The following is a 21,583-nucleotide window of genomic DNA, read 5'->3' as shown; positions in this document are numbered from 1 at the left end:
ATAAATTAAGAAGTTGAAAGGAATTTTAGAAGTGGAGGAAAGTGAAAGAAACGTAGAAATATAAACTTTTTTTCAAATAGGGGTTTGCAATGAACATTACTGAGAATTGTTTCATCGTCTTTCATCGAGTAAGAGGCGAAACATAATCAACTTGAACTCAGGACATCTATTCGAAATTTTAGTGAAAGATTGGATTTATTAGCTCATGTTTGCTTTTTGTGAAAAAATATCAATTGAAGCGGAAGGTTTATTCAAACAACAAGGAGCTGAGTTAACTATTCAATCAAATGATATTGAGCATGTTTCTCATCTCTTATCGGGAGTTAGTGGGTTACTTCTTTGCAAAATTGTGCTTAATTTAGCAATTCCATCAAGATCTCTTTGTTAGTTGTTAGTTGGGGAAAGAATCCACACAAATCGAATTTTTTGAAGAACATATCAAGAAAGAATTGAATTTGGTTAGACAATATATAATTGGTAAACGAGGATATTTTTTAGTAAGATAGGGAATGTATCGTCAAATATTAAATATGATTCACAACATCTAGTTTTTTATAATTATTAAAGTGATGGATTGATCTTGGTAAAATTAAATTAAACCAATAGATTTAAATTCAGATTAAGAAAGGTTCAGCCGCTCCACAACTAACGGTTAACCCGTAAAATAGCCCTCTGAGTAACCTCATTTTCGAAATTCTAAACCCTAATAAATATGGAAAACCAAAGACCTGAAAACCGATATTCTCACAATTTCAAATTTCGAAACTTGGCACTCTTCGCATATACCATTTCCCCTTCCCCTTTGATCCCCCAAAAGAAAATAATTTTCTAAATTCACAGTTCAGTTCTCTTTCAATAGCAATGGGAGGCACTCACAACCGCGAGGATCTAATTTCAGACTCAGACGAGGAGGATTATGAAGAAGAAAACGGAGAAGAAGAAGATTACCAAGATTCCAAAGACGAGACTCCAGAAAGATCTTCCTCAGATCGAATACCCAAAACGCCATCCTCTATCGATGAAGTGGAGACTAAGCTCAAAGCCCTCAAGCTCAAATACGGATCGACCAAAGCCCAAAATCCATCTTTTAGAAACGTCGTTAAGTTGTACCTTCACATCGACAGTAACACCCCTAAAGCCAAATGGGTCACTTCCGAGAAGCTCACCTCTTCCTCTTTTATCAAGACGTCGAAAATCAAAGGTCGAGACGGAGAGAAAGTTGATGAAGAGAGTGAAAACGAGGAGGAAAATGGGGAAGCTTGGTGGGTTTTGAAGATTGTTAACAAAATTAAAGTTAAGGTCGGGGTGGAAATGCAGTTGAAGAGTTTTGGAGATCAACGTAGGGTTGATTTCGTTACCAAGGAGGTTTGTGTTGCAAATTCAAAGCAACTTTCGGTGGGTTGCTGGCAAAAGAAGCTTTCGGTGCAATGGTCAAAAGTTGCAACTAATTTGTTGAAAAATGGTAAAATCTCAAATTTAGTCATTATACTTTAGGGTATTTACAAGATTAGTCCTTAAGCTTCAACTATAAATACCCTAACCCATTTAGCTTCAAAATCATCCCAAATCATTTTAGCTTTCTCCTAATACTTGAGAATTTAGAGAATTTCTTGAGAGTTGTTTTCTCCTTTTTTATCAAGAGAGAATTATCATTGTTTTCTCCTTGTTAGATCGAGAGAAGTTGTATGTAACACCCCCAACCCGTATCCAACCCGAATACGAGTCCGAGGTGTCACATTGACTTTTCAAAACATTTACTTGTATAAAAGAATGAGTAATTTAAAACTTTTATAACATATAAATGACTAACTTACATAAAATACATTTACATTATTGCAAAAAAACCCGATCAGAACATGCATAATTCACTTATTCATCTACATATAACTTATTCAAAACGTTTACAAAACTATTCAGAGCTTATACCATATACTCTTTTGAATACATGCCAACTAGAACTTTATATACAAAAATACATATTATTCACCTCTTTTCTGATCTGACATTCGGTAAGGAGGACTAACCTGTCTTTCTCCACATTGCTCTTTACTCTTCTCGAAACCTACGCGTAAATCACTTACACGCTAAGTCTATGACTTAGTGAGGCAAATAAACATATAATGTAGACTATAACTTGTAATCATGCTTGAACAATTACTGCTATCATAGCATACTCAAACATATTTCCGTTCATCCATCAAATCCATACATGCATATAATTATCTTCATTCCTATCATTATCATTTTATTATCATTCATATTTCTATTCTCTTGTTCATATGATTTATTATGTTCATATCATATATCTTATAACATATACAATAATCATTAACACACATATATCATGTCATATAATTCATATCCCAAAACATACATATCCCATATATATTGTATTCAAAATTATTTCCTATTAGCCCATGTACACATGTGAGAACTGTAGATATATGAGTCTATTGAGGTTGTGCACTATGCTGTCACCACAACTCGTATAATTTCCACTAGGGGCGCATAGAATTTGTCCCAAAGAACCACGTAGATGTTCTAAAGGACTACATATAACACATATGTCCCGAAGGACCGCGTAGACCCTCGACTCTTGGTATGCCAACTATACCTCTAGCTCTCAATACACATAACATGGGCATTTTCACTTATATCATTTCACATATACATTTTCATATCATATGTTCATATAAGCTCATAGCTTCTTTCACATATACATATAGACATATAGCTTCTCTTCATGTAATTCATATCACTTTTCATATTATTCACATGTTCACATATCTCTTTTCATAATCTCATAGGATCACATAACTCATATATACATCACATAGCACATACTTCTCATAGACATATAAAAAACATAGATCTTCATCACATAATTTATATTACATGTTCATATAATCATTTATATCTATACCACATATCTTATATCACTTTCTCTTGTCATTACATAAGTCATTATTATTTACATAATTTATGATCATATAACTTATATCACAGAGTCACATCATCACATAAATCATATCACATAGAAAAGAACATAACAATACATATCCACATACTAACGACTACCAACTATACTTATTTTCATGCATTCATAAAATCAAAACATGGAAATAGACTCATCGCAAGTATAATTTCCATATAATCATATACTATAATCATATGCACTCACATCCCGAAGGACCGCGTAGACCCTCGACTCTTGGCATGCCAACTATACCTCTAGCTCTCAATACACATAACATGGGCATTTTCACTTATATAATTTCACATATACATTTTCATATCATATGTTCATATAAGCTCATAGCTTCTTTCACATATACATGTAGACATATAGCTTATTTTCATGTAATTCATATCACTTTTCATATAATTCACATGTTCACATATCTATTTTCATAATCTCATAGGATCACATAACTCATATATACATCACATAACACATACTTCTCATAGACATATAAAAAACATAGATCCTCATCACATAACTTATATTACATGTTCATATAATCATTTATATCTATACCACATAGCTTATATCACTTTCTCTTGTCATTACATAAGTCATTATTATTTACATAATTTATGATCATATAACTTATATCACAGAGTCACATCATCACATAAATCATATCACATAGAAAAGAACATAACAATACATATCCACATACTAACGACTACCAACTATACTTATTTTCATGCATTCATAAAATCAAAACATGGAAATAGACTCATCGCAAGTCTAATTTCCATATAATCATATACTATAATCATATGCACTCACATTCGCCTTGTTTGTTTTGATTCAATCCTAATCCTTCGATTATTTCGAAACAAGTTTTCCTTTTATATCTACATAGTAATACATTGATACTTATCAGTATATTAATTAACCATCACTTCTTAGGCTAAAAGAAAGGCTAATTTCAACTCTTAATGAATGTATGTATCGATGCACTATACCTTCTATTGATGCATCCCTTTACGGGTGCATTGATGCACTATCTATGCATCGATGCATAAATCTCATTCGATGTTTGTATTTTAAGCAGGTGCATCGATGTACTCCTTATGCATCGATGCACTCCTTATGCATCGATGCACTAATTGCATTCGATGTTCATTTATTTGAGAGTGCATCGATACACATTGAATGTGCATGGATGCACACAACCCATAAATGATACTTTGAGCACGAAAATCCCTTCATGATCCTCTCAACTCTTTATTTTTTCACCCCTTTTTATATTCCCAACGTTCATACACATATTCACACTCAATCTTACTCAATAATCACTTCTTTAACCTTCAAATCATATCCTTTATATGGCATTCAAGAATCATACGCAAATATCAACATGTTCTAAATCTCATCCTAACACTTCCTATTCCTTATTTAGATTGATGACAAGTCAAATCCACTTCCAATTCTAATTATTAACTCTATAACAAAATTTCATTCAAAAACTCACAATCTTTAATCTCTTCTAATTCCATCATCTTTTGATTTTAAGATAACTTAAGCTTTCCTTAAGCTTAGTTATCATCTAATAATCATAAACCAATCTTAAATTTAACAAGAAACTAACTAACCAGAAACTCACCTTTGTTTTGGGTTCCCACGCATAAAGGAAGAAGAAGAGAAAGTGAACTCTGTAAGCTTGTAGATTTCTCTTCCTTTCCACGTGGTTAATATATAACCTTTATTTAATTTAATTATTTCCCTTTAATAATTACTTACCTTTTTCAGGTAATATTTCCAAATGAATCATTGAACTATTCCATTCTTCTACTTTAGTCACCAAGTTCTAAAATTTTACAATTTAGTCACTAACCCATAGATTGGGATGTCACAAATCTCCCCTCCTTTTAAGAAAATTCATTCTCGAATTTTCATTGCACACATTGATAAGAACATATCTTCTAATGTTCTTATGTTATCTCCATTACTTGCTCTTTCATTCCTTTAGTTCTTCAACTACCTTTTTCCCTTATATATATTCATCCACTGTCACGTATCATATAATCAATAACCTCTATTCTCATCACCCATATCATTAATCCATCGATTTCTTCATTATTCTCAAATTACCTTATAACAATACCAAACTTTAAATCTTCTTCAAATGTGATTAAATATATACTTTATATAATCAAACAATCTTCTCACATCTCCTTGCACACTTTTCATATTTCTACATCGAACTTATCAGCTACACTTCTATATAACCTTTATCATACTTACCCCTTTAATTTCCTTTTTCATTTAATTTCCTTATCCCTTTACTCATTCACAAATCAAAACCTCATTGTAACATATATCATATCTTTTCTTCAGGCTCTCATACTCTTTTCATATCGCTTATACTTATCTCTAATTATTGATCTTCATCGCATCTTCGTAACTCTTATAATCTGTATGAATCGCCCAAAATTTTTGTTCTTATGCAAAATCCTTATCTTTTTTTACATACTCAGAATACCTTACCAAATCCAAATCCAAATCCACGTTATACTTAATTAACTCAATCTTATATCTTTTCCAAATCTTATAACTCTATCACCTTTAATATTACAACTAATTAATAACAACTATTCAATCTAGGGCACAAGCCCTAATTAACCAATCATATACATCTGACCTTTCATCATTTCTTAATCCTTGTCTGTACTTTAATACACATGATCTTTTTATATTACTTCACGCACTTTTCTCATTTCTATATCAAACTTATAATCGATACTTCTTGTATAACCCTTATCATATCTAATGCTGTAAACTCTATCATTTTCTTTCCTTATTCCATTACTTTCCATAAATCAAAATATCCTTATAACATCGATCATGTCTTTTCTTTCATACTCCCTTACTTTCTCTCAAACATAAGAATCATTATTTCCTTCACTATATCACAATCATATAATCAACACAATTTTCATCATGTAATCTTGTTAGCCAACGCTAACTCTTTCTTCTAAAGTACCAACCCTTATCATATTCACACTCTTGCTTATACACAATACTACCCATTTGTTTCAAATCCATAACTCTGATTTCATTCATCTTATAAACATATCATTGATGCATTTATTCTTGAACTCTTCTACAAATGATAACCACATCACTTGATCTTTTAACGCTCTTATGGTGATACTTGTTCACCATATTCTATCTTATCCACAAAATAACAAAATTACTCCATATCACTTTTCCAGTTCAAAACAATAAATACCTTATATCAATATTCTTATATGATTTCAAATTCCTGAAATTATCATTTGAGCTTACGAGGCATTTCCTGATGTGTCCGCTCTTCATCATGCCTGGCCAGGGCAGGTGAATTGCTATCTCAATCAGGTTTACCTTTCACTTCATTCAAAATCATCATATTTCTATTATAACTTAATAGTCTAATTCTATTAACAAGACCACATACTCCTTACACTATCAGATCATAAATTTTCACTCTATGTTGGCATGTACAAAATTTTAAAACTCTTTTACCTCCGTTTTAAGCCTAGAATTAACTAAACCTTAGCTCTGATACCATTAAATGTAACACCCTCAACCCGTATCCGACCGAATACAAGTCTGAGGTGTCACATTGACTTTTCAAAATATTTACTTGTATAAAATAATGAGTAATTTAAAACTTTTATAACATATAAAAGACTAACTTACATAAAATATATTTACATTATTGCAAAAAAAAAATCGATCAAAGTATGCATAATTCACTTATTCATCTACATATAACTTATTCAAAATGTTTACAAAACTATTCAGAGCTTATACCATATACTCTTTTGAATACATGCCAACTAGAACTTTATATACAAAAATACATATTATTCACCTCTTTTCTGATCTGACATTCGGTAAGGACGACTGGCCTGTCTTGCTCCACATTGCTTTTTACTCTTCTCGAAACCTACGTGTAAATCACTTACACACTAAGTCTATGACTTAGTGAGGTAAGAAAACATATAATGTAGACTATAACTTGTAATCATGCTTGAACAATTACTGCTATCTTGTAATCATGCTTGAACAATTACTGCCATCATAGCATACTTAAACATATTTCCGTTCATCCATCAAATCCATATATGCATATAATTATCTTCATTCCTATCATTATCATTTTATTATCATTCATATTTCTATTCTCTTGTTCATATGATTTATTATGTTCATATCATATATATTATAACATATACAATAATCATTAACACACATATATCATGTCATATAATTCATATCCCAAAACATACATATCCCATATATATTGTATTCAATATTATTTCCTATTATCCCATGTACACATATGAGAACTGTAGATATGTGAGTCTATTGAGGTTGTGCACTATGCTATCACCACAGCTCGTATAATTCCCACTAGGGGTGTGTAGAATTTGTCCCGAAGGACCACGTAGATGTCCTGAAAGACCACACAGATATCCCAAAGGATTACATATAACACATAAGTCCCGAAGGACCACTATGTCCCGAATGACCGCGTAGACCCTCGACTCTTGGCATGCCAACTATACGTCTAGCTTTCAATACAGATAACATGGGCATTTTCACTTATATCATTTCACATATACATTTCCATATCACATGTTCATATAAGATCATAGCTTCTTTCACATATACATGTAGACATATAACTTCTTTTTATGTAATTCATATCACTTTTCATATAATTCACATCACTTTTCATATAATTCACATGTTCACATATCACTTTTCATATTCTCATAGGATCACATAACTCATATATACATCACATAGCACATACTTCTCATAGACATATAAAAAACATAGATCCTCATCACATAACTTATATTACATGTTCATATAATCATTTATATCTATACCACATAGCTTATATCACTTTCTCTTTTCATTACATAAGTCATTATTATTTACATAGTTTATGATCATATAACTTATATCACAGAGTCACATCATCACATAAATCATATCACATAGAAAAGAACATAACAATACATATCCACATATTAACGGCTACTAACTATACTTATTTTCATGCATTCATAAAATCAGAACATGGAAATAGACTCATCGCAAGTCTAATTTCCATATAATCATATACTATAATCATATGCACTCACCTTCGCCTTGTTTGCTTTAAATCAATCCTAATCCTTCGATTATTTCGGAACAAGTTTTCCTTCTATATCTACACAGTAATACATTGATACTTATCAGTATATTAATTAACTATCACTTCTTAGGCTAAAAGAAAGGCTAATTTCATCTCTTAATGAAGGTATGTATCGATGCACTGCACCTTGTATCGATGCATCCCTTGATGGGTGCATCTATGCACTATCTATGCATCGGTGTATAAATCCCATTCGATGTTTGTATTTTAAGCAGGTGCATCGATGCACTCCTTATGCATCGATGCACTAATTGCATTTTATGTTCATTTATTTGAGAGTGCATCAATACACATTGAATGTGCATCGATGCACACAACCCAGAAATGATACTTTGAGCACGAAAATCCCTTCATGATCTTCTCAACTCTTCATTTTTTTCACCCCTTTTTATATTCCTAACTTTCATACACATATTTACACTCATTCTTACTCAATAATCACTTCTTTAACCTCCAAATCATATCCTTTATATGACATTCAAGAATCATACGCAAATATCAACATGTTCTAAATCTCATCCTAACACTTCTTATTCCTTATTTAGATTGATGACAAGTCAAATCCACTTCCAATTCTAATTATTAACTCTATAACAAAATTTCATTCAAAAACTCACAATCTTTAATCTCTTATAATTCCATCATCTTTTGATTTTAATATAACTTAAGCTTTCCTTAAGCTTAGTTATCATCTAATAATCATAAACCAATATTAAATTTAACAATAAACTAACTAACCAGAAACTCACATTTGTTTTGGGTTCCCACGCATGAAGGAAAAAGAAGAGGAAGAGAACTCTGGAAGCTTGTTTCTTTCCCTTCCACGTGGTTAATATATAACATTTCTTTAATTTAATTATTTCCCTTACAAAAAACCCTTTTGCCCTTCACTTCATCTAATAATTACTTACCTTTTTCAGGTAATATTTCTAAATGAATCGTTGAACTATTTCATTATTCTACTTTAGTCACCAAGTTCTAAAATTTTACAATTTAGTCACTAACCCATAAATTGGGATGTTACATTGTAATTACTATTTTCTCATAGTGATATTCTTCTACCGTTACTCGTGATTTTTACCCTATTTTATTTAGGGCACGTAAAATTTGTGTTTTCTTTATCTTCATTTTTATTTTCTCAAATTATTAGTTGCAATTTTACTCTATCTGATAACCGTATTCCGCAACAATTAGTATCCGAGCCAGATTTGAGTGTGTAATATCTGCTTATTGTCTTTGTGGTTACCACCAAAAGGTGGATCCTCCAACATAAGAAAGTAAGAAGGTATTACACATACTTTGAAGGTTCCAGATAACTATTCACGATAGTGAAATAGTGGGAACTATCCGTAATAGAAGTTATGGCAACGAAATTTGATATTGAAAAGATTAATGGGAGAAATTTCGCATTGTGGAAATTGAAGATGAAGGACATCCTGAGGAAAGACGGTTGTCTAGCGGCTATTAGTGAAAGGCCGATAGATTTTACATATGACAGCAAATGGAGCGAGATAGACGGGAATGCTATGGAAAAATTTCATCTAGCATTAGCAGATGAAGTATTGTCAAGCATCGAGGAGAAGAAGACAACTAAGGAGATATGAGATCATCTCACCAAATTGTACGAGGCCACATCGTTGCACAATAAAATTTTTCTTAAGAGGAAATTGTACACTCTCCGTATGTCAGAATCTACTTCAGTGACGGAGCACTTAAACAAGAGTAACACTTTATTTTCTCAGCTTACATCCTTAAGATGTACAATAGGAGAACAATAATGTGTTGAACTTCTACTTCAAAGTCTACCTGATTCGTATGATCAACTCATCATCAACTTGACAAACAGTAATGTCATCAGTCTAGTCTTCGATGACGTTGCAGCTATTGTTCTACAAGAAGAAAATCGGCACAAGAACAAGGAAGACAAACAATTAAATCTGCAACAAGAAGAAATGTTGACGACGATGAGAGGGAGATCAACAGAACTTGGCCAAAGTAGCAATCATAAACATGGTAGATCGAAGTCGAGAAGCAAGAAGAATTTAAAGTGCTACAACTGTGGAAAGAATGGTCACTTGAAGAAGGATTGTTGGAGTCTAAATAAAAACTTCAATCTACAAGGTAATACCGTAAACACTTAAGATGATGGAGATTCTCTATGTTGTGAAGCGTCAACCACCGTGAAAGGTAGAAAAAGATTTACAGATTTATGGCTCATTGATTCGGGAGCAACATATCACATGACCTCAAGAAGAGAATGGTTTTATCATTATGAACTTGTCTCAGGAGGATCTGCGTATAGTTGCAATGATCATGCCTTAGAGATCGTTGTGTGGGAACCATCAAATTGAAGATGTATGATGAAACAATTAAAGTTGTTCGGGATGTACGGCACGTGAAAGGCCTGAAGAAAAATTTATTATCCTACGGATTGTTGGATAATAATGCAAGAAAGATTGAAACACAAAAAAAAGAATCATGAAGGTGTTCCGTGGAGTGCTTGTGGTGATGAAAGACGAAAAGATAGCAACAAACTTGTACATGCTGAAGGGAGAGACTTTGCTAGAAGCAAAAGCCTCTGTTGCCTCATGTAGTTCAGATTCTGCAATGCTATGACATCAGAAACTTGGACACATGTCAGAATAATGAATGAAAGTCCTTGTGGAGCAAAAGCTACTTCCAGGCTTAACAAATGTGTCACTTACTTTGTGTTAGCATTGCATAACAAGTAAGCAATTAAAGTTGTTCGGGATGTACGGCACGTGAAAGGCCTGAAGAAAAATTTATTATCCTACTGATTGTTGGATAATAATGCAAGCAAGATTGAAACACAAAAAAAGAATCATGAAGGTGTTCCGTGGAGTGCTTGTTGTGATGAAAGACGAAAAGATAGCAGCAAACTTGTACATGCTGAAGGGAGAGACTTTGCTAAAAGCAGAAGCCTCTGTTGCCTCATGTAGTTCAGATTCTGCAATGCTATGACACCAGAAACTTGGACACATGTCAGAACAATTAATGAAAGTCCTTGTGGAGCAAAAGCTACTTCCAGACTTAACAAATGTATCACTTACTTTGTGTTAGCATTGCATAACAAGTAAGCAGCACTAGTTGAAATTCAACACATCAAATTCTAGAGGCAAAAGTGTTCTAGAATTGGTTCACTCTGACGTATGGCAAGCACAAGTTACATCCCTAGGTGGAGCAAAATATTTTGTCTCATTTATTGATGACTATTCCAGGAGATGCTGAGTGTACCATATTAAGAAGAAGTCAGATGTGTTTTTCACTTTCAAAAACTTTAAAGCGCGGGTGGAACTTGATTCTGGAAATAAGATCAAGTGTTTCAGAACAGATAATGGAGGAGAATACACAAGTGAAGAATTTGATGACTTTTGCAAGAAAGAATGCATCAAAAGTCAGTTCACAGTGGCAAACACTCCTTAACAAAATGGAGTGGCAGAGCGGATAAACATAACCTTGTTAGAAAGAACAAGAGCAACGTTGAGGGCTGTAAACCTAGAAAAATCATTATGGCCAGAAGCTGCCAATACCACATATTATTTGGTGAATCGAGCTCCATCAACTGCAATAGAGCTGAAGACACCAATAGAGATGTGGACTAGTAAACCAGTTGATTATTCAAACCTTCATGTATTTGGAAGTATTGTGAACATGATGTACAACTCCCAAGAAATTTCAAAGTTGGATCCAAAATCCAAGAAATACAAATTATTGGGGTATGCTGATGGTGTAAAGGGGTATCGCTTGTGGGATATCACTGCCTACAAAGTGATCATCAGTAGGGATGTTATCTTTGTAGAAGATAAACTACAAAGAAAATAATACGATGATAATGCTGAAAAGTCAGAGGCTACACATATACATGTGGAAAATAAGCTTGAACAAGGAGATTCTTCTGAAGCAGAACCAACACATGATGAACAAGAACCAGAGAGTTCTGAAACTCCAACAACTCGTCAGTTAGATCGTGTGAGAATACGTCCCAATTGGCACTTAGATTATGTTATAGAATGAAATATTGCATATTGTCTTTTAACAGAGGACGGTGAGCCATCAACATACCAGGAGGCAATAAACATCTCAGATGCTTCATTATGAATGATGGCGATGCAAGAAGAAATTGAAGCCCTTCATAAAAATAATACATGGGACCTTGTGCCACTACCACAAGGAAGGAAACTAATTTGTAACAAATGGGTCTTCAAAATCAAGCGAAATGGTGACGATCAAGTTTAGAGGTATCGTGTAAGACTGGTGGTCAAAGGATATGCTCAAAAAGAAGGTATTGATTTCAATGAAATATTTTCTCCCGTGGTTCGACTAACAACAGTTCGAGTAGTCTTGGCAATGTATGCTACATTGAACTTACATCTAGACCAGCTAGATGTTAAAACAACTTTTCTTCAAGGAAATCTTGAAGAAGAGATTTACATGCTCCAACCTGAAGGTTTTGAAGAAGAAGAAAAGAAGAACTTGGTTTGCAGGTTGAACAAATCTATGTACGGTCTAAAGCAGGCGCCGAGGTGTTAGTATAAGAGATTTGATTCCTTCATTATATACCTTGGATACAACAAACTTAACACAGACCATTGTGCTTATTTTAAGAGGTTTGGTGATAACGATTTTGTTATATTATTGTTGTATGTGGATGACATCTTGGTTGCAGGATCCAACATAGATCATATTGAAGAATTGAAGGCACAACTGGCTAGAGAATTTGAAATGAAGGACTTGGGATCAGTAAACAAGATTCTAGGGATGCAAATTCACCGAGACGGAAGTAATAGGAAGATTTAGCTTTCACAAAAGAATTACTTGAAGAATATCTTGTCAAGATTCAATATGCAAGATTGTAAGCCAATTTCTGTCCATCTTCCTATTAACTTCAAATTATCCTCCAGTATGAGTCCCAACAATGAAGAGGAGAGGATGGAGATATCTCGAGTACCGTATGCATCGGCAGTGGGAAGTTTAATGTTTGCTATAATATGCACAAGACCAGACATTGCACAAGCAGTGGGAGTGGTTAGTCGGTACATGGCGAATCCAGGCAAAGAGCATTGGAATACAGTAAAGAGGATCCTGAGATACATCAAAGGGAACTCAAATGTTGCATTATGTTACGGAGGATCAAACTTACTTATCAATGGGTATGTCGATTCTGACTATGCAGGATCTACTACAGGATATGTGTTTAAAATTTCTGGTGGAGCTATAAGTTGGGTTTTAAAATTGCAGTAAGTTGTGGCTACGTCCACAACAGAGGCAGAATATGTAGCAGTTACATAAGCCAGTAAAGAAGCAATTTGGTTGAAGATGCTATTGGATGAGCTTGGACACAATCAAGAGTATGTCTCTCTGTTTTTTGACAATCAAAGCGCCTTACATCTAGCAAGGAATCCAACATTTCATTCAAGGACAAAACATATACGAGTTCAGTACCATTTCATTCGTGAAAAGGTGGAAGAATGGACGGTAAATATGCATAAGATCCATACCAAAGACAACATAGCAGATTTCATGACGAAGACGATCAATGTTGATAGATTTACTTGGTGTCGATCCTCTTGTGGCCTGTCAGAGACGTAAGCAACATGAAGGTACAAGGTAGAATGTAGAAAGAATGGTGTGAAGATATGATTGTTCCAATCAAATCTTCAAGTGGAGATTGTTATAAATTCAAAGCAACTTTCGATGGGTTGCTGGCAAAAGAAGCTTTCGGTGCAATGATCAAAAGTTGCAACTAATTTGTTGAAAAAATGGTAAAATTTCAAATTTAGTCATTGTACTTTAGGGTATTTACAAGATTAGTCATTAAGCTTCAACTATAAATACCCTAACCCATTTAACTTCAAAATCATCCCAAATCATTTTAGTTTTCTCTCAATACTTGAAAATTTAGAGAATTTAGAGAATTTTTTTAGAGTTGTTTTCTCTTTTTTATCAAGAGAAAATTATCATTGTTTTCTCATTGTTAAATCGAGAGAAGTTATAATTCCTATTTTTCTCATAGTTAAATTCTTCTACCGTTGCCCGTGGTTTTTAATCTATATTATTTAGGGGTTTTCAACGTGAAATTTGTGTCTTCTTTATCTTCATTTTTTTTCTTAAATTATTAATTGCGATTTTACTCTATCCGATAGTCATATTCCGCAACAGTTTGGGCTAGAAAGTTTTTTAGTGATGAAAAGTATAGGAGCTTTGTTAGCAAGTTTAATGACTGTTTGTTTGAGAATACTTGTGCGATCGAGTCCAATGATGCTAACAGGGTTAAGGTTTACGGGAAGGATTTTATTGGATGGGCCAAGCCTGAAGCAGCCGATGATTCTATTTGGGAAGATGCTGAGGATGTATCGTTCAACAGCCCTCAATCAGTGAGGGCAAATCAGGACCTCGGGGAGGAGTTCGAGGAGGCGGCAAACGGAGGGATTCAAAGCTTGGCCTTGGGGGCATTGGATAATAGTTTTTTGGTTGGTGATTCTGGTATTCAAGTTGTTAAGAATTTTGCTCATGGGATTCATGGTAAAGGTGTTTACGTAAATTTTGACCATGGGAATCAGAAGAGTGCTTCAAAGTTGGTGCATTCAACACCGAAAAGGGCTCTTCTTATGAAAGCTGAGACGAATATGCTGCTCATGAGTCCAACGACCGAGGGGAAGCCTCACACAACAGGGCTTCATCAGCTGGATATCGAGACTGGGACGATAGTTACGGAGTGGAAGTTTGGGAAAGATGGAACTGATGTTGGACCCATCAGGAGCCACATTGTTAGGATTGGATGATAATAGGCTTTGCAGGTGGGATATGCGAGACCGGAATGGAATAGTTCAGAATCTGGCTACTAGCCCCCTGTTTTGAACTGGGCACAGGGGCATCAGTTTTCAAGAGGGACTAACTTCCAGTGCTTTGCAACCACTGGTGATGGCGCTATTGTGGTAGGGTCTCTTGATGGGAAAATCCGTTTGTATTTAACCAATTCTATGAGACAGGCAAAGACAGCTTTTCGAGGCCTTGGGTCGCCTATCACTCATGTTGATGTTACCTTTGATGGGAAGTGGATATTGGGAACAACTGATACCTGTTTGATTCTTATCTGCACCCTTTTCACTGACAAGGATGGCAAGACAAAGACAGGTTTTATTGGGCGTATGGGGAATAGGATTGCAGCCCCAAGGTTGTTAAAGCTGACTCCTCTGGATTCGCATTTAACTGGGGTTAATAAAAAGTTCCGTAATGCTCAATTTTCATGGGTGAAGTATACATTACCTCTCACTTCGATTCAAATCTCTAGCATGTGCTTTTAGCTGATGAACTTCATATTATGTTCGCCTTGTAGATATAACCAACCATTTAATTTGGAATGAAGAACTTAGTTAGCAGGATACAACCCGAGTTATTTGTTGCTGGAGATATTTTACATCCCTTGATTTTATATTTTGTTGCCAAGAAAATATGATTCCTTTACTTTGCGTTATTTATTGATACGTTGGTTGCATAATCATTCAGACTAGCATTTTCTAGGTTTAGGATCTGAAACAAGATGAGAGAAAAAAGAGAATGAAAAGACTCCATTGTTGTTTAATAGATAACTGACCGAGATTAACACTTGCCCTCTTTTCAAGATTCAAAAACTGCTATTTCTGTGATATTCTTAGATCCATGAATAAAATGCTTTGACCATGTGTGTAATTGCATTACATAGGTCACAGAGAATGGGAAGCAGGAGCGCCATCTGGTTGCAACAGTAGGCAAGTTCAGTGTAATATGGAACTTCCAACAAGTGAAGAATGGATCTCATGAATGCTACCATAATCAGTAGGGTCTCAAGAGGTGCTACTGTTATAAGATAGTCCTTAAGGATGACTCCATTGTTGATAGTCGTTTCATGCACGACAAGTTTGCTGTCACTGATTCTCCCGAAGCTCCACTGGTTATTGCCACTTCCTTGAAAGTCAGCTCGCTCAGCATATCCAGCAGGCGATGATGATGACATGCTCAGATACAACTCTTTGGCTTTACTAATATTGCTGGGCAAGTCACTGTTGCAATTTACAGAGCTTCTCAACTTTATTTTCCTTTTTAGATTAGGTTTCTTTGAAAGTTTTTCTGCTAGCCCTTGTTTGGTTTAAAAGTTCCTTATATTTGATCCTAGCAGCTACTGCTTTCTAACTCAAAAGCTATTGGCTGCTAGCAAGACTGTTATGTTTTAATATGTACCAGTATCTCCCTCTTTCAAGTATTTTAATGTGATTGAATCTATCTGCTTTCTATTTTGAATGATCTGGTCTGATTGAATCATATCATGTTTTAGACGTACTAACTGATATCAAATCTTTAGTTGATATTAGTAAAAGATTTTTCTCTGAACAAAAAATTCTAGATTACTTCATTATTTAATTTTTTTTTGTTGATCTTATTCAAATTTTGTGTTTGAAAAGACAAATCTTTATTGTTGGGGGATTTTACGATTGTTTGATTGAAACTTTTAATAACCGAAAATGTATTGTGTTCTCAAGTATTTGTTCGTCATTTTTGTTTCGAGATTTTGTCTCTCGACCTTAAAAAGGATTTTGAAAATGCTTCGACTGAAAATAATACAGTACAAAGATCGAGTTTAACTTATTGTGACATATTATATCGAGCCGCTGGTGTAGTTTACCATGGTCCGCCCAAATCAACTGAGGTAAACCACACAACGGCTCAAAACATGAGGTAAGCCACGACAAGCTAGACATGGTCTACGGACTATGCTCTTCTCGGTTAAGTAAAACAAAATTCTGAGGCTAAAACGACATACATACATCCTGGGAATTCATATTACTTTCCTATTGTTAGAGGTTCTAATCGAGTAATAGGGATTCAGGAGATCCCTCAACACTTAAAATAAACATAATGCAAATAACAAACCAAATCCCTTCATCAAAAGAAACATCAGTTTTACAAGCGTTGACGTCCAAGCGTCTCAAAGCCTATACAGAACCATCTTTATTACTTACCCCAGAATCCAGGTCCCTTACCCATACAACCTCTTCCAGTATGTAAAAATATGTTCTCAACTTTATCATACATCAAATAAATCACTAAAATTTACACTCAAACGAGTAAAAATCTGTCAAATCTTATAAAATATTTATGGACACTGTGATAACCAAGGAAAAAGGGAGGTAAAATCACAACAGATTACACAATACTTCATTGACGACTTACGTGGGCTTGGATGAACTTAACTTCTTCCTGGACAAAAACATTAAAACCTTGGGGAACAAAGACTTTTTCTTTTTCTTTACAACCTTCAGTTCCGGGGATGATTCAGTTTCTGAGTTATTCCCATGATCATATGCCTTTGGGCTTGCTACAGTGTTGACAGGAGCGGCCTGTACAGGTTCGAAGTTCTTTGTTTCTTTCTTTCCCTCAGTACTTGCCCTTGGAGCTTTTTCTCCATGACTCAATTCAGAAGCCTTTCGCCGCTGCTCATGTTCAGCCCTCCACCTTCTCAATTCCTGCTCAATACCCAACTTCCCTTCCTTGGCCTTTTCAGCCTTCTCCATAGCAATTTTCAGTGCTTCCTTTCTTTCGGCCATCTCTCGAGTTACTTCTTCCAGCTTTTCCAAGCTTCTTGCTTCAGATTGCTTAGCTACCTCAATTTGAGAAATGGCAGATGCCACCCTCATGTTGGCCTGTTCCTCTGCTTCGTTTGCCCGTTTACTGAGGTCATAGTACTCCTCTAAGGAAAGCGTTACACCAGCTAGTGAATCAACATCATTGGTGCTTTTAGCTGATTCACTCTCTTGCAACGCTTTGATTGCAGCTAATGCCAACTTCTCTGAAGCCTTGGCAGCCTCTATCTCCTTTTGAGCTGCAAGTAATCGGCTCTGCATCGTACTTGCTCCAGCCTTTGCTTGCGCTGCTTCTTCCTTTGCTTTGCGCAGCTCTTCAGAAGCCATTTCAGCAAGTGACTTGGCCTCATCAGCTGCTTGTGCTGCCTGCTGCAGTTGTTTGGGCAGCTCCACCATTTCTTCTCTGGCCTCTTTTTCCTTCATCTGGACTACGGCTATTTCTGACCGAGTCTTGTCCAGCTCAGCTTCCAGAGAAGCAACAGCAATCGAAGCCATGCCTTCTCTCTGCTTAATGTTGGCAAGCGCAGACTTGTCCTTGTCAAGCTCTGATTTTAATGAAATAGCAGCCACCTTCAAACAATCCACTTCTGCAATTGCTTTTCCTATATCGACCTTCACATCTTCAAGTTCCTTTTTCAATGAAGCAATGATGGCTTGTATATCAGTGTGAATTTTTTTCTCTGATTCCTGTGAATCATTATTGTGCTGTCTATCAGTTTCCTCAATTTTAGAATCCATATAAGCAGCTAATTCTGCTTTCAGATCCAGTAGCAGTGCTGAAGCAGAGTCTAGCTTTGATTTCAGATCCTTTGCTGAATGAATTTGCCGATTGAGTTTCTGGAGCTCCTCTTCAACCTGTTTCAGTTCCTTCTCCCAATGGTGCGTATCTTGGTCTCGGGCCATGGCTGCTCCAATCCTTTTCTCTTCTGCCTCCAAATGGGCAGCATGTGCAGACTCTAAGGACTCCTTTGTGGCAATCAGTTCAATAGTCAATTCTTCCACTGTCTTCTCAACCTCTTTTGAAGCAGAAACAGCCTCTTCAGCTTTCTTTACAGCAATATCTCTCTCATTCATCAAAGAAGCATATTCCTTTTTTGACGCTTCTAACTCTTCTTTAACAGATTTAAGTTCCGAAACTGCAGCTGCATGCCTGGCTTTAGCAACATCAAGCTGTGCCTTTGCTGCAACACTAGCCTCATCAGCAATCCCCTGTTCCATCTCCTCCACCCTGAGCTTAGCAAGTTCAGAGTCTTGTTTTGCCTGGTTCTCTTCAGTTTGTGCTCTCTCCAGGTTTAGCTTGAGCTCTTCTATTAGTCTCTTTGTGTTGTCGAGCTCCTTTAATACTTTCATTTTTGCCTCTTCAGCGTCTTCTGATCGTTTCTTATATTCAGGCATCTCCTCCTGGACTTTCACAAACTCTTGTTCCACAAGCTTGCGTTTCTATAGGAAAAAAGTAAAATTTAAGTTTTAGTGGAGATAAATAATGTAGGCAGACAGAATAATAAATTATGGTGATCATTAATAGTTGATAAAGACAACAAAATTCAAGATGAATGACGTTGCCTAGAAATGACAAAACTTTAGTTACTATACTACCTCCAAAGTTTGCATTCTATGAGCTTTCCAATCAACAATTCCCCCAAACATGGAAACAGCTTCTTTAACAGATTCGAAAGGCGCAGCTGTATCAATGAGTCCTTTATTTAAATAAACTTGTTTTTTGTGCGTAGGGATAAAAGATTTTGGGGATTCGGCAGCAGAACTGATAATCTTTTGATGAGGCAGAGAAAGATCATTCATTTTGGCTACATGATCCTCATTTTTGGGATCTCCTGCCTTAGAGTCATTGACCTTGGGCAAGGATGAAAGAATGCCACTCTCATTATTAACAACAGAACTGACAATAAAATTGGCTTCCTGAGATTGCTGTCCATCAGAAACACCATGCATAGATCCAAGAGAAGCTGCGGCAGGTGTGACATGGTCATTTTCAGAATCTCCAACCTTCAGTTTGGAAGCAGGAGGAACAGCTATATCCTCGATATGTGCAATGCCAGGGGAAACGGTATTTTGAGATGGCTGCTCATCAAAACTGTCATTCATTCCCCCAGTCCTAGAATCTTCCATCAATCTATCTTGATGATCTATCTCAGTTTGATCCATTTTACCTGATGAAGTTGAAGATGCACTATCTTTTCTACAGTCTTCTTGTCCTCTAATTTGGTCATCAGAAGCATTTTTTAAAGAGTCTGGTTTAGAACTTTCCATTACCGGCAAATGACATTCAGGTTGTTTTGTCCCATTACTAATTGAAATTGTTTGACCTTCACCAGAATTATGGTCCATATCTACAGGCAATGAAGCAGATTCTGAATGAGGCATCTCTTCTGCTTTTACATTATCCATATTTGAAAATGACAAAGTGTCTGAAATCAAGGAAACAGAAACCATTCAAGAGACAGGAAAAATAAATTCACAAGAAACTACTGCTTAATCCATCTAATTCCAGACATAACAACTGACATGAAAATCAGCAATTATTTGTTCGACGTATAGAGTAAATTTCACAAACAAATCAATGGCTGCAGCTGCATTCCACTATAGTAGATCTTTAATTTATGTTGACAAGTTTGACCAAAGAAATCAATTGGAACCTGGAAAGCAGGAACAGTTTGTCCTCTCAAACTTGTTTTCCCTCTATGTTTAAGCTAGCACATGCACAGTATAGATCTCCAATCTCTTATCAGGCACACAGATGTTTAATTTAAGATTAGATCAGCAAACACGTCATCAACAACTAATCACACCAAGGAATGAATCACCAATTTCAAGGAACATTAATGCATCAGATGTTAAACATCTCATCAAATTTAAATTCATGCAAAATCCCAGTTCCAATTTTCATATCAAATCTCCATATACCTCCAATACAGAACCCTATTAATCATGGACGCTAAGTTCAGCCCCACAATTAGGTCAGTCAATGATTCAGACAAGCAATGTAATCAGCAAAATCCAGTCCAATTCATATATTAGAAGCATACTTTAATCCGATTTCTTTTTTTTTTCTTTATGAGCAAATAAACTACTTAATTTAATCATGATTGAAGATCTTTACTAGTGTTTTCAAATAAAAATACTGCTTCTTATACATAGAGTGATAATCATAACAATACTATGAGATAAGAAATCGATTTTTGCCTATAAATCTCTAATATTGAATTTGATTGATAAAAGTTCTGCAAAATAACTTAAAAAAGAAAGAAAAAAAGAGAAAAGGAAAGCTCGCAGCAGGCAAAAGATGTCAATATGTTAATTAAGAAGTCCGCCAGTAAAAAGAATGGAAAATAAATCAAGAAAGTAAGCTTGATTACTCAAGTCAACAACGTTATAACAAATCCAACCAATTCAAACACCAACAATTTCAAAATTCTCAGAGCTTCATTTCCACCGCAAAAGTAAAAAAATAAAAAGATCCGCTGCTTAATTCTTAACTAAAGCATCGATTTGACAGAGATTAATGGAAAGCTAATCAATAAATTTCAACCAAAAAAAGAAAGGAAAGGAACTTACCCGGATTTCCCAGAAACAGAAGACTGACGGAGAGTGGAAAAGTGAGCGATAATAATTAAGGATTTCTGAAAATTAAAAGAAAACAAATCATTAATTACTAGAACTGATTGAGGAGATTTCACAGCTAAACTTAGGGGGGGAAAGGCAAAGAGAAAGCCACGTGCC

The 21,583-nt window shown here is 35.2% G+C and overlaps 3 protein-coding genes across 3 annotated transcripts; 2 read left to right on the top strand and 1 right to left on the bottom strand.

Moving 5' to 3' along the window:
- The first annotated feature begins 861 nt into the window (after positions 1-861).
- Positions 862-15,010, top strand: LOC120190910 (protein CYPRO4-like). Its single transcript, XM_039193941.1, has 2 exons — positions 862-1,462; positions 14,388-15,010. The coding sequence occupies exons 1-2, from the start codon at positions 862-864 to the stop codon at positions 15,008-15,010; spliced, it is 1,224 nt and encodes a 407-aa protein (XP_039049872.1).
- Positions 15,011-15,161: 151 nt separating this feature from the next.
- LOC120190996 (protein CYPRO4-like) lies at positions 15,162-16,239 on the top strand. Its single transcript, XM_039193999.1, has 2 exons — positions 15,162-15,478; positions 15,931-16,239. The coding sequence occupies exons 1-2, from the start codon at positions 15,209-15,211 to the stop codon at positions 16,045-16,047; spliced, it is 387 nt and encodes a 128-aa protein (XP_039049930.1). The 5' UTR covers positions 15,162-15,208; the 3' UTR covers positions 16,048-16,239.
- Positions 16,240-17,198: 959 nt separating this feature from the next.
- Positions 17,199-21,569, bottom strand: LOC120191051 (protein WEAK CHLOROPLAST MOVEMENT UNDER BLUE LIGHT 1-like). The gene is made up of 3 exons (XM_039194056.1): positions 21,419-21,569; positions 19,442-20,271; positions 17,199-19,285 (listed from the first exon to the last, which is right to left on the bottom strand). The coding sequence occupies exons 2-3, from the start codon at positions 20,249-20,251 to the stop codon at positions 17,432-17,434; spliced, it is 2,664 nt and encodes an 887-aa protein (XP_039049987.1). The 5' UTR covers positions 20,252-20,271; positions 21,419-21,569; the 3' UTR covers positions 17,199-17,431.
- Positions 21,570-21,583: the final 14 nt, after the last annotated feature.

The sequence above is a fragment of the Hibiscus syriacus genome, unplaced genomic scaffold (genome assembly GCF_006381635.1).
Source record: "Hibiscus syriacus cultivar Baekdansim isolate YM2019G1 unplaced genomic scaffold, ASM638163v2 tig00116964_pilon, whole genome shotgun sequence".
Taxonomy (NCBI): Eukaryota; Viridiplantae; Streptophyta; class Magnoliopsida; order Malvales; family Malvaceae; genus Hibiscus; species Hibiscus syriacus.
This window is presented reverse-complemented; position numbering and strand designations above follow the sequence as displayed.

Excerpts from the sequence above, each read along its gene's own strand:
- LOC120190996 (XM_039193999.1), top strand. The coding sequence starts at position 15,209 with ATGAGACAGGCAAAGACAGCTTTTCGAGGCCTTGGGTCGCCTATCACT. Across the intron at positions 15,479-15,930 it reads GTAATGCTCAATTTTCATGG|GTCACAGAGAATGGGAAGCA; the intron begins GTGAAGTATACA and ends TGCATTACATAG.
- LOC120191051 (XM_039194056.1), bottom strand. The coding sequence starts at position 20,251 with ATGGATAATGTAAAAGCAGAAGAGATGCCTCATTCAGAATCTGCTTCA. Across the intron at positions 19,286-19,441 it reads ATAGAATGCAAACTTTGGAG|AAACGCAAGCTTGTGGAACA; the intron begins GTAGTATAGTAA and ends TTTTTCCTATAG.
- LOC120190910 (XM_039193941.1), top strand. The coding sequence starts at position 862 with ATGGGAGGCACTCACAACCGCGAGGATCTAATTTCAGACTCAGACGAG. Across the intron at positions 1,463-14,387 it reads AACTAATTTGTTGAAAAATG|TTTGGGCTAGAAAGTTTTTT; the intron begins GTAAAATCTCAA and ends ATTCCGCAACAG.